At 49.4% G+C, this 12061-nt stretch overlaps 1 protein-coding gene across 2 annotated transcripts in view; it reads right to left on the bottom strand.

The window, feature by feature from the left end:
• Positions 1 to 1260: 1260 nt before the first annotated feature.
• Positions 1261 to 12061, bottom strand: part of WDFY1 (WD repeat and FYVE domain containing 1) — a 46178-nt gene continuing 35377 nt past the window's right edge. The window contains exons 9-12 of one of the 2 annotated variants that reach the window (XM_077885134.1): positions 8425 to 8526; positions 6795 to 6925; positions 5931 to 6039; positions 1261 to 1713 (exon numbers count right to left, since the gene is read on the bottom strand). In XM_077885134.1, coding sequence (XP_077741260.1) covers positions 1627 to 1713; positions 5931 to 6039; positions 6795 to 6925; positions 8425 to 8526 — 429 coding nt within the window. In that variant the 3' untranslated portion in view covers positions 1261 to 1626. Of the gene's footprint in view, positions 1714 to 1857; positions 4815 to 5930; positions 6040 to 6794; positions 6926 to 8424; positions 8527 to 12061 lie in introns of those variants that run through there. The other variant, XM_077885135.1, reaches the window with a different exon arrangement.

Raw genomic sequence — 12061 nt, 5'->3', positions numbered from 1 at the left:
GATTCTGCTTGAGACTCTCTCCCTCTTCTTCTGCTCCTTCTGCTTGTGCCCTCTCGCTCTAAAATAAATAAATCTTAAAAAAAATCAGATATGTGGTCAGGTTGGGAGATACAATTCTCATTTAAAATAATAAACTGGAATTCCATATGTTAAGGCATTAAGATATGTCCTTTTATTCCCTGTTCAAAGTAAGAAAATTCAAGTGTTTGCAACGGTGTGAAGGTATCAGCAGTAAGAATAAAAAACTTAAAATATGCATATTCTTTTTTTTAATTATTTATTTATTCATGAGAGACACAGAGAGAGGCAGAGTCGCAGGCAGAGGGAGAAGCAGGTTCCCTGCAGGGAGCCCAATGCAGGACTCGATCCCAGGACTCCGGGGTCACACCCAGAGCCAAAGGCAGATGCTCAACCGCTGAGCCACCCAGGTGCCCAAAACATGCATATTCTTTGACCTAGTAATTCCTAGTAATGTTAAGATTTATCCTGTGAAAATAATTGGAAGAGTGGGCAAAGGGACGCCTGGGTGGCTCAGTGGTTGAGCGTCTGCCTTCAGTCCAGGGCATGATCCTGGAGTCTGGGGATCGAGTCCCACATTGGGCTCCCTGCATAGAGCCTGCTTCTCCCTCTGCCTATGTCTCTGCCTCTCTCTCTGTGTCTTTCATAAATAAATAAAATATTAAAAAAAAAGAGTGGGCAAAGGCATGCTGAGTTTTGTATTCTTAGTCTTTTAATTAAAATTATTAATTTAATAATTAATAAATTAAATATTAAATCACCTGGTGCAGGCTGGGTGCTGCCGCAGTGCACACACACATGCTCACCCTACCTCAGGGGACTGAAACTACAAAGCCTTACTGATTCCCCAGGCAGGGTAGTCAGGCTCCGGGGCATCTTCTGTGTCTGGGGCTGTGGGAATCCCACGGGGGCTAAGCCCCTCACCTGCCAGTGACAGCTTCCCCTGCACTTCTTTGGCCAAAGCCAGTCTTGGGGCCTCACTGACCCTCAGGGCCCCCAGGGCAGGTCCCACAGCACAGAGTCGCATCCCTAAGCTCCTGTGGAGCTCTGTTCTTTGATGTGGGCCAACAACCCATAATACATCAGGTGGGGGCAGGGGGAGTACAGCCCCTTAAAACTGTATCCACAGGCGTTTGTTACAGATGCGCGCACACATTTAACAAAAACACTGCGAAGACCTCAGCCCGAGTTGAACAGTGTTTTCTCTGTGTGGTGGGACAGAGGGCCTAAGACTAATCTTAATACTTTTTGGTATTATCTTTTTATTTTCGCTTTCTTTTTATTCTTTATTATATGTTATTTTATTACATATTATTTATTAAATAAAGCGAGATTGCTTTGCGGAAACACAGTAAACTGCCATGCTGGTTTCTAAGAAATCAACTTCTTATCAGCTGAGCAGAGGAATCAGTTCTCCTGGGTCTGAACCACCCTGTGTTTATCCACAGAACTGAGCGTCTGATGTGGAGAACGCGGCACAGACGCCCAAGTCTCCGTGGGACTCAGGGAGCCTAGGCGTCCAGAGCCATCGGGCTTCGAGGCTTCACCAACCTCCAAGGAGGTAATAATACTTGACCCCTAACCCTGACAGGAAACACTCATTACATGCTAGCGCGTGAAAGCAGGTGGTATTGGAGAAGGCAAGTGCTTTCGAGTCCGACCGACGGACAGACGGGATTGTCTCGGTTTTCTCATCTGTAAGACAGAGACAATGATGCTCTGCAGAGGAGCTGCCAGGACTGAGGAGTATCATGCAGACAGAGCCCCGGGCACAGCTGGTGGCTCTATTACTGCCTTATGTCCTATCAAACGTAACAGAAGCTGAATTAAGCAACAGAGTAACAAGCAAGGAACATTTTATTCTGTATGTATATTCTCAAAAAGCCCCACAAAAACTGAACCCACAAACAGGAGCAAAGAACAAAGTTTTCTAACTCTCTGGGATACACAGGGCACCGCATCTTATAGAAACAGAGCTAGTACAAGACAAAATGTACTAATCAACACCGCCCTTTGCTTCCCCCCGTCAAAAAGGCTATAGAGTAAAACACTTTAAATTGTATCCTAATATAAATTTGTTGCACAATTAATCGATTTACTCAAAGAGTTACTGTACAGTAAACTGCAGAAAATAAGAGTAGGTGTTCAATGACCTGCTCATAATTAACAATTAAGCAATAGACACTTGAATAAATATAGCATGTATTACTTATTTGTTAGACCTCACATTTATAATGAGCAGATGGTTATCATTAATAGTAACTGGTTCCTTACATTTTAGAAGATATCAGATCCAGTAACAGAAGTAGGAAGTAAATGAACGAAACCTCTCATTTTAGAAAATATTGCCTCGGGTCTGAGTCACTATGGAATTTATTATATAAGCAGGTAGGCCAGTTTCAACCAAGTGCCACATTCTAGAGCCCTATTTTTTGTTCATATCCTGCAGGCAGCAGGCCAGAAATAGGACGTGGTGAATAGAGGTGTACAGTACACTGAATAACCTGTGGCCAGCTAATGCCATGGGGATGTTTTTGCCATTTGCACTAAAAAAAAAAAAAAAAAAAAAAAAAAAGGCAATTTTAGAACATGTCTCCAATGAAAGATTGCATTTCCTTATTGCATCTGTACTAGATCTAAAACCCAAGAATCTTCTCTAACATTCTGTACTTCTTAACCCCTAGCTATAGAAATCCACGTTGAGTATTCAGGAATGGAAAAACCATGAACTGTTAGTTGAAGAGCTATTTTAAAGGACCCGTTTAAGAGTAATGCAGACAAAATAAGGCAGGACCTAGAAGTCTAGCTGGGTTTTCCTTATGTGTCTGGTCAGCAGAATTCAGAAAATAATTTTTGCCCACCTCTATAAAAAATATTACCCCATTTGCTCCCTGGTGTGTAGTAGAGACAAGACTGTGTGTGTTTTTAAAAAGCAAAGTGCAAACAGGCTCTGGTAGAGAGAAAAGTCAATGAAAACATACTTGCCTTTTCTGGATACCCTTCTCCATTCTTCCTTCCCTGTGCCTTTCCCTTTTGATTTATATTAGCTTAACCCCTAATATTAGGAGGCGCTCTCACGACCTTATGTTCCCTACAGAATACTGGGTCCTTCATTTAGAATTTTTTAAAATAAAAGAAAGTAGAAAGCTACGGCATGATATTGTGCTCAGTCTACCACAGATTATAAAACCACATTTTCCAGAAGTTAAAGGCAAACAAAACCACAGTTCAGTACTCATCAACAAGGCAAGAAACAGATCCTGTCCTATTTTCCCTTCAGGACGTTGGTGAAATCCCAGGAGAGCACCTGTGTACGTGCCGGACCATTAGCTGAACAGGAGCTGCCCTGGAAGGTCCCCTTCCTCCCATCTCCTTCCAGCCTGTCTTAGCATCAGTCGTTTTGCAAGGATTTTACAGACCAGTCTTTTTTTAAAGGAACCACCCTCCTCAGGTGGTAGAACACAAAGGTTACACGGAGCGACAAAACCCTTCCGTCTTATTTCTGAAAACAAGTCCATTTTTAATGCAGATCATTCTAGAATATGAGCTGCCTGACCTCCTTTCCTTATTGTTTGTGTCACTTGGTCAGGAGCACATCTCCGTTTAATTACCGGTCTTAAACACGATTGTCCGTCTCAGTCGTTAAAAACCAGATTTAGTCCCTTCCTGCTACCGCACGGAGCCACCACGCCGCCTTCATACGACCTCGGCACAGTGACGCAGTAGTGAGTTTTTCTCAATTTCCACTAGGAAGACTCACAAAAATGTTGCTATCTACTTTAAAATTTGTCATTAAGACAAGTAGGCCTCTCTCCACTCACCTGCATAGCCCTAAAGTAATAGGTACGTGGACTGCCGTTAAACAGAGAAATAAATATTGGAATATTAAAGGACAGGCTCCCCGTCCCCCACCGCTTCCCCATCCTGGTACCTTCCCCACTTGGTACCAAGTGGCCCAAAACTCTAAAAATGCCATTTGCTACGGGAGCAGTTTACAAGGTAGCAAGGACCGTGCGGGCCCGGTCAGGGATTAGCGCTCCAGGTGACTCTCTCCCGTCCGTGACGCGGTCGTGATAGTCCTTACAACGAGAAGTCAGCAGAGTTTGGAAAGCTTTGGAGTCGTTCTGTTTTGTTCTTCTGAGGCGCGTGTCACCGAGGCCACCCCCGCAGGGGCCCGCCTGCCGCCCGCTCGCCGCACCGAGCAGCAGAGGACTCAGGCGGCGGCGGCGGCTCCCACCTCAACAGCACCAGGAACACGTCGTCGTCGGAGCACGTGCGGGGAAGGGGCCGGCGAGGGGCCGCCGGGCGCGGGGCGGGGAGGGTCCCACGTCCAGGGGCGCGAGGCCTCCCGCAGCGCGGCCCAGGGGAAGGCGCCGGCCCCGAACTGCTCCAGGGAAGTCGGAAGCACGACGCCCTCGGGAACGGTTCTTTCCTCACAAAGTCGCATGGGCCAAACGGCTCCCTCAGCCCACGGGAGCTCGCTGCGGGCGGCGCGTCTCAGCCCGGTCACTCCTCGCCTCAGGGAACCGCTACGGATGAGCTTTCGTCCCATGCTCGTCCCCACGGGTAGTTCCACAAATGCCCCCGACACACCTTACGTTTTTTGGGTTTTTTTAAATGTCGTCGTGTTCTGTTCTGTTTCAGCGGCCACCGTCCATCCAGGTGCCGAGCGGGGAGCCCGGGAAGGGCTGCGCGGGCAGGTGCGCGGGCAGGGGAGACCTCGGCCGGCTCCCGGGTCAGCGAGGGGCGAAGCCGGCCGCCAGACTGCAGCCCACCACGGGCGTCATGTCCCATATCTGCAGAGGAAGGACGGGCCGCAGAGGGCAGCGCTCACCGCGGGGTCCCAAGGCAGAGCTCACCCCGAAAACAAACGGAGCTAAACCTGAACAGGGGCCCGAGGGCTCACTCGGTCACTCGGTCACTACAGACCCTCCTCAAGACCGACACAGTGAGGAAGCCCTGGCGCACCCACACGTGAGTAAAGCTTATAGGTGGTTACCTGAAGGTTGCGTAACAACATTTGCCATAAATTTAATTCCAATTTTAATACAAGGCCTGCTGGGAAAAGCCCCTCTTTAAAATTAAGCGTGTCATGGTTTCACAACCCCAGAGCCGTGCTCAGTGTAAAACCCCTGCTTTTAGCTTCTGTGCTAGTGGCCGAGGGACTGAGGGAACTGAGTGAGAACTGAGTGTGGTTATTTCTGACAGTGAGCAAACCCGTCCAGGATGACAGCCACACCAGCCAGGAAAGGGGGACCAGGGAGGGGCTGGCTAAGGCCCAGATGGGCCGGGGGGGCAGGAGCCCCGGGCGGATGCAGGGCTCTGAGACCGAGCTGGTGCAGGAAACCCCCTGGAGTAAGCAGCCACGGACCCACGGGGACTCAGGGTTTCCAGCCGGCCACAGGTCGCAGGCTGCTTATAAGAAGGGAAGGCGGGACGCCTGGCTCAGCGGCTGAGCGTCTGCCGTCGGCTCAGGTGGTGACCCCGGGGTCCCGGGATCGAGTCCTGTATCAGGTTCCCTGCATGGAGCCCGCTTCTCCCTCTGCCTGTGTCTCTGCCTCTCTCTGTGTGTCTCTCATGAATAAAAAAAAAAGGGGAAGGTAAGGACCTCCTGGGTGGCTTAAGGACCTGCCTTCGGGTCAGGTCGGGAACCAGGGTCCTGGGATGGAGCCCCACCTCTGGCTCCCTGCTCAGGGGGGAGCCTGCTTCTCCCTCTGCCCCTCCCCCACTCCCCTTCGCCTCTCTCTCACCCTCTCTCTCTCAAAAATAAATAATAAAACCTTAAAAAAAAAAAAGAGCGGGGAAGGCAAGCCTGCCCATCAGAAGCTGAGACTGCAGCAGCATCCAGCCGTTCGCGGCACAATCACGAGTGATCTACACACCGCGCACGTCGGGACAATGGAGCAGGTTACCTTTACGATGCGGTCGGTCCCACAGGTCACCATCAGTCCCCTGGCTACGTCCATGGACATGTGGGAGATGTTATGCTTTCCTTCGTGAAAGGTTGCTAGAGAAGTCCGGCTGACAAAGAGAAAAGAGGAAAGAGACGGCTGAGAGCTCCCCCGCTTCCAGGGCCAAGGGAAGACCTGACCATAAAGGAAACGCCGACAGTGCTAAGATTTACTTCTAAAAATGGGGCTACAGTTTGGAAAACTTCATAATTAGAAGGCAGAAGGCACGACCAGCTGCCAGGCTGCTTTACGTAAGGTTGGACAGAACTCCCCGAGTAACTGCTTCCCCTGCTTCCCGTGGTGTCAGTGGAGAGGCCGCTATATCCCCGACACAGGGCAGGGGCCTCGGGGCGCTGCAGGGGACCCCGCCCGGGGGAGCGAGGCAGGCCCGGGGCCCCAGCGTGCCCAGACCGTGTCATGCTGTGCGAGCTTTCCAAGTTTGGCCTCTGCCAAGGTTTGCCACTCTAGCACTTTTGAAGAGGATTCGAAGGGAAGGAAAAGAAAATTAAACTTTCCATGCGGGTGTGCAGAGGCTGGTGCACTGGGGTGAACCGGCTCTGCCACCGCGGCCGCTTGGGCTCATTCCCGCAGGGCACCTGGGTGCTCCCGGGGCCGCACCTGAGTGCTCCCAGGGGCCGCTGGGCTGCTCTCCTGCTCTGCGCAGCCCCAGGCCTCACCGCGGCTGGGAGCACCTCCTCTGAGGTCACAGGGCGGGACGGAATTCCTGCCCCAGAGCCCAGCACGTGGGCAGACACACAATCGCGTCACTTCCCAGGCTCCTCCCCCCGCAGGTGCACAGTAGGAGCAGGGCCCGCCAACACTCACTCCTCGTCCTTGATGGAGTCGTAGCAGGAGTCGCACACCCGGACCTGGAACTCGAAGCCCATGACGGGGTAGCTGGAGCGCTTGCTGCTGCACTTCCCACACACCGCCTGCCCGCACTTCCTGCAGTGGTGCTTCAGCATGGGCGGAAGGAGGGAAGGGAGAGGAACTTTCACCTCCATGCTCCCGATTTCCCCTCAGGGTGGGGGCACGGGGTGGGCAAGATCCGCCCTGAGTTGCAACTACCCCATTTGGCATACCCATTAACACAAAAGGGAGACGGGATCAATACTTGTCAAGGATTTTCCAAGTATCCTTGGTTTTACTGGTCAAATGCTACTTTTTATCCATTCATATTATCCATGTAGATGTCAACAGGCAGCATTATTAAAACCAGTTTCAAGTTCATTTAGGAGCTCAAATGAGTACAGGTTTCAGGGGGAAAAAATCTATTCCCAAGTCGGAGAAAGTTTTGAAATAATGTAAAATGTTCTCATGAAAAACTGAATATCCATAATCATGTATTTCACTATTTCTTTTAATCTTTCAAACTGAAATTCTGGTAATAAGCTTCAAGAGCATTTAAAATTGTCTGGTTAGTTAAGTTTGTCATATTCTTTAAAAAGTGTAGTGACCCATACCTTTCCTCTCTTCTAGTACTTAATTCATAAGATGGAAACTAATTTCCTCACGTTTCCTGTAGAGGCAGGGACCATGTCGCCCATCAGCTACAACGCACTAGCTCCCACAGGGCAGGCACTGTGGGGAGCAGGCCTACGATGGGGCATCAGAACGCCACAGGAGTGCTAAGATCACGCCTGCGCAGCCTGCCAGCCTCACGTTAGACCTTGTGGTACGGCGGCTTTGTGGGTACAAGTAAAGAAGGTTTATTTAATACACACAAACTTTAGGTCAGTCCCTCCTACAGGTGCAAAGACATTAAATCAGCACTCTTTCTTCACTCACCTGCACCAGTTCATAGTCAGTCTACTGGGCGACCTTCGAGGTTGCTATAGAAATCTATAGACTTTAGAATTTTTGTAGGACTTTTTTGTAGGACTTTAGAATTATATGAACACCTAGTGATAAGGGCATCTTTGAAATCTACAGGCTATTTGGGACATGTTTCTATAATCCAAAAAAAGAAAAAAAAAAGTACCAGAAACACGCTTAATAAAAGTGTTCCAGGTTCGCTTTATGGATAATTAAAGATTCTTAGTGTTGGGAGTGTTCCAGCGAGGGCCAAACTGTCACATTTTTTAACAAACGATGACAGCATAAGGCTCACAATCGTATGAGCTGCTTCACTGTCATTCTGTGTGTGGCGCACGAACAGTGCCCCCAACGAGCAATGCCCCTAGATGAAGGATCTTTCGTGCATTTACAAACAGGCTCTCAGTGTTGCACACACATCCCTGCTTTCCCAACACCAGACAAGCGATGGGACACACAGATACCATCTCACAGGCCCCGGGAAGGCCCCACTCATGTTAGTCACACAGAGACCGTGACGTCAAAATGCCAGCATTCGTAGCACTTGTACGAAAAAGTGTAATTCCAAACAAAATGACAGAGTAACACCACACACAAAATACATGATTAACACAGTGACCATTCAGCGTTGGCTACTCACTTGTCTCAACCCCAGCGTCTTTGTGTCCCACATCTGCTTTATGTTCCAGAAAAAGGGCTGCTCGCACTTCTGGCAAGAATCACTCTCCAGCCACTGAGGAGCCTGGGGGAGGGGAAAGCCAAAGCCACCGTTAGAGCATCTCCTGGTTTCCTAGGATTTCTCAGGGTTAATGCGATGGTTTTAGACCTTGTTGGTTGTTAGCATTTTTTTAAAAAATTCCTCGTTATAGCTGTTGCCATATTCAGTGTTACGTGTGTTCGGTGATCTCCATCATTTTAGCAAGGTTGACAGGACTGCTCGATTTTTAATCTAGAGATAGGAAGGAGTGATTCGGTCTTCACTGTGAACTCTTCAGGGCTCTCTTCATGTGGTTCTTTTCTATGCCAGAGTTGTTGAGCACCGAGGCCAGTCGGGCGAGAGCCCGTTTCTTACGGAACCTGGTGAACTAGCACTTGGGATGTCTGGTGGGGTCACAGGGTGACCAACAGGAGAGCTCTTCCGTGTGTGTCCCCCGTCACACAGACTTGCCACCTCCTTGCTCATAGGAGCAGCCCCCCATCCTGTGTGCGCACAGCACCCCCAGCCCCTCTCCATGCCATCACCCTTTATGCACTCTTCCTTTCTGCCACTAACCTGTTACACACTGCTCTTGCCCATCCTTGTATACAGATGGCCTGTCACGGACTAGGTTCTCAATGAATTTTTATTGAAACAGGACGATTAAAGTCTCGGCATTACTTTAACAAGAACTTAGAAAATATTTATCCAAACAAACCATTACAAATTGTACCCGATCAGGGGCCCCTGGGGGGCTCAGTCGGTTAAGGATCTGCCTTTGCTCAGGTCACGATCTCAGGGTCCTGGGATGGAGCCCCAGTGTCCGGCTCCCTGACCCTCCCCCGACTCATGTGCACACATGCGCTCTCTCTCTCAAATTAATAAATGAAATCTTTAAAAAAAAAAACAAAAAATTGTACTCGATTACAAGATAAAGCTGTTCACATCTATTATTTAGCCTCAATCACTTATTATATATGTGCAATAACAACAGAAAATATGTATTTCTGTCAATTAAACCAAAGACTGAAGAAACAATCTTGATTGTAAAGGTGAACATTCAAGAAAAATACACATGGTAAGAGGAGACAATGCTGGGAGAGCCAAAGACACCCCATCACACCGGCCCTTTGCACAGAAGTGGAGACAGAGGGCTTCCCACGCTCAAACGGGAACTGCCAGGGGCTTCAGGGCAGGTGACTCTGCTTCCTTCTTTTGCCTCCTATTGCATCAGAACTTTTGGGGTTCCTATTTCTGATTTTAGATGTCACTAGAAACACTGCTACACCTGATGGCCACTACAAAGGGGCTTCTTGGTGGGGGTGGGAGTGAACGCTCCCAAATTGCATGTGGTGGGCTGAGGCCCAGGAGAGGCACCCGGGAGAGAAGGGAGGCTGGGGGGCAGTGCAGGCGGAGGCGGCACGAGGAAGCTGTTACCCGGTGCCACCACCGCAGCAGGGCAGGGGCTTTGGGAGCACCGACATGGTGGGCAGCGGCTCGGGGACTCCGCAGGGAGGGAAGCCAGGACCCCAGCAAGCCAACGGGGCCAGATGGCCTCAGGGCCACCCCGTGGAGGGAGGGTGGTGAGTGCAGGCCATGCCCTGAGGGGCTGGTGCCCCAGCAGCGCCCTAGGCCACACTGGCTGATCTGGGAGCCGAAGCCCATGCCTGTCCGCCCCACCCCATGTGGCAACACCTGAGCATCCCTGCGCATGGATCTGGGCGCCAGGCCCAGCAGGGGCTCCCTCAGGGGCTCCACCGCGTCTTGGGGCTCAGAAGACAATATTGCTTTGCTGAGCTGGAGAGGACAGGGGCTCAAGGGAGGAAGCGTGCACATGAAATGATTTGAAAACATGACAAACAAAAACCATCAGAAATAAATAGGCTTTCTGATTTAGTGTAAGAAATACCCATCACTTTGTTTCTTTTAACAGGACGAAATGCTGTGCTCCAAGTTGTCAGAACCATCCTGTTACGTGCTTGTTCTGTACAGAGAAAAACAATTTCTTTCCTAAGGAGAGCAAAAGAGAACGTTACCCAGGCTTCCCGACTGTTCCGCTCTCTTCTACATACTGTTCCACCTGCCTAATGGGCACAAAGATGACGTGGCAAGAATAATCCCCCTGTACCGCTGTTACCAATTGCTGCAATAATCCCCGCTGTACTAAGGCAGACCATACACACTAGTCTACACCGCTATACACCCACCATCCAGCCGTTGAAAATAATGTCCTCTGTTAAAGAGGATTCATAATTAATTATGAATTATTACTAATTATTACTTGCTCATCTATATCTCATGCCTACTTCCAGAAAGGAGCAGGGAAGCAAATGTACTTCCAACCTGCCCCGATCAGTATTTCCAGGTAAGTCAGAAAGAAATTCCAAGCAAGCAGGTGAGGCTAACAGATCTGGGATGCACTCCGTATGCCTTTGCCCAGGGAAGTCCTACACATGGTGCAAACCCTCGCTCAGGGCCAGGACCTTATGGATCAAAGGCTGTTGGCCTTCACACTATACTCCGCTGGTTAAAAAAAAAAATACTACTACTAAAAATAATGCATTTTTAAAACAGATTTACTTATTTATTTGGGGGAGAGAGAGTGTGTGGTGGGGGCGGGGGGGCAGAGAGACTCTCAGGCAGACTCTGCACTGAGCGTGGAGCCCGATCTGGGGCTCGACCTAAGATCCTGAGATCACGATCTGGGCTAAAAGCCAGGTGCCCCAATAATGCATCTCTTTGACATAATTTGCTCCCCCACCGACACGGTCAACTATGGAGAGGGAAGCTATTAGAGCATGATGTGTTACCAGCCAGTGTGACATGACCTGGGGCGACCTTCCACAGACGATCGAAAGCAGGCTCGCCTGCACAGGAGGCATCCTGAGTGACAGGGCTGTCTTTTCTTTCCCTAGATGTACCGTCACGTAACCTTGAAGGTGGGAATCTTGCTTTTATCTTTTAACTTTTTTTCCTAAAGGAATTTACCAAGGATGAGAATCGTGGACTGAAATCCACGTGGGTAAGCCCTCAGGAGAACCACCAGCAGCACTGGCCCCAGGGGTCACCGTCCCACGCGAGCCAGGGAACACAGCCTCTGTCCTCAACAATCACAAACAAACAGGCCCAGAGTCGGGGGAACCGAAGAGTACACTAGCTGTCCTCAATGCCTATAACCAGCAGCTGCTGTAAAACAGTTAAAATTAGTCTTTGTAAGGAAAGTGTTTATAATTAATATCAAGCCAATGTTGTACGTATTTAATACGAGTCACCTTAAGCTGTACCAAGATACTTTGCCAGTACACAGGTAGTCAAGAGTTCCTCTACTTAACTCATCTCACTGGGTTACTACAAAAGCTAGCAGTCACCACTTCCCCACCGACTTCATTTTATTCTTTATAGGGTCGTCAATTTCCTTCCTGAGATTACAAGCCTATAAAAAGCAGGCAACAACCCCTGTGTATAGAGCATGGGGGACATAAAGTCTGGAAATGAGTAATGCCGCTAGTTTTTTTTTAACAGATCAGACCCCTCGACTAGGTCTTCTGTGATATGGTGAAGACGCAGGTTTATTGAGTGA

This window comes from Canis aureus, chromosome 36 (genome assembly GCF_053574225.1).
Source record: "Canis aureus isolate CA01 chromosome 36, VMU_Caureus_v.1.0, whole genome shotgun sequence".
In the NCBI taxonomy this organism is placed as follows: Eukaryota; Metazoa; Chordata; class Mammalia; order Carnivora; family Canidae; genus Canis; species Canis aureus.
This window is presented reverse-complemented; position numbering and strand designations above follow the sequence as displayed.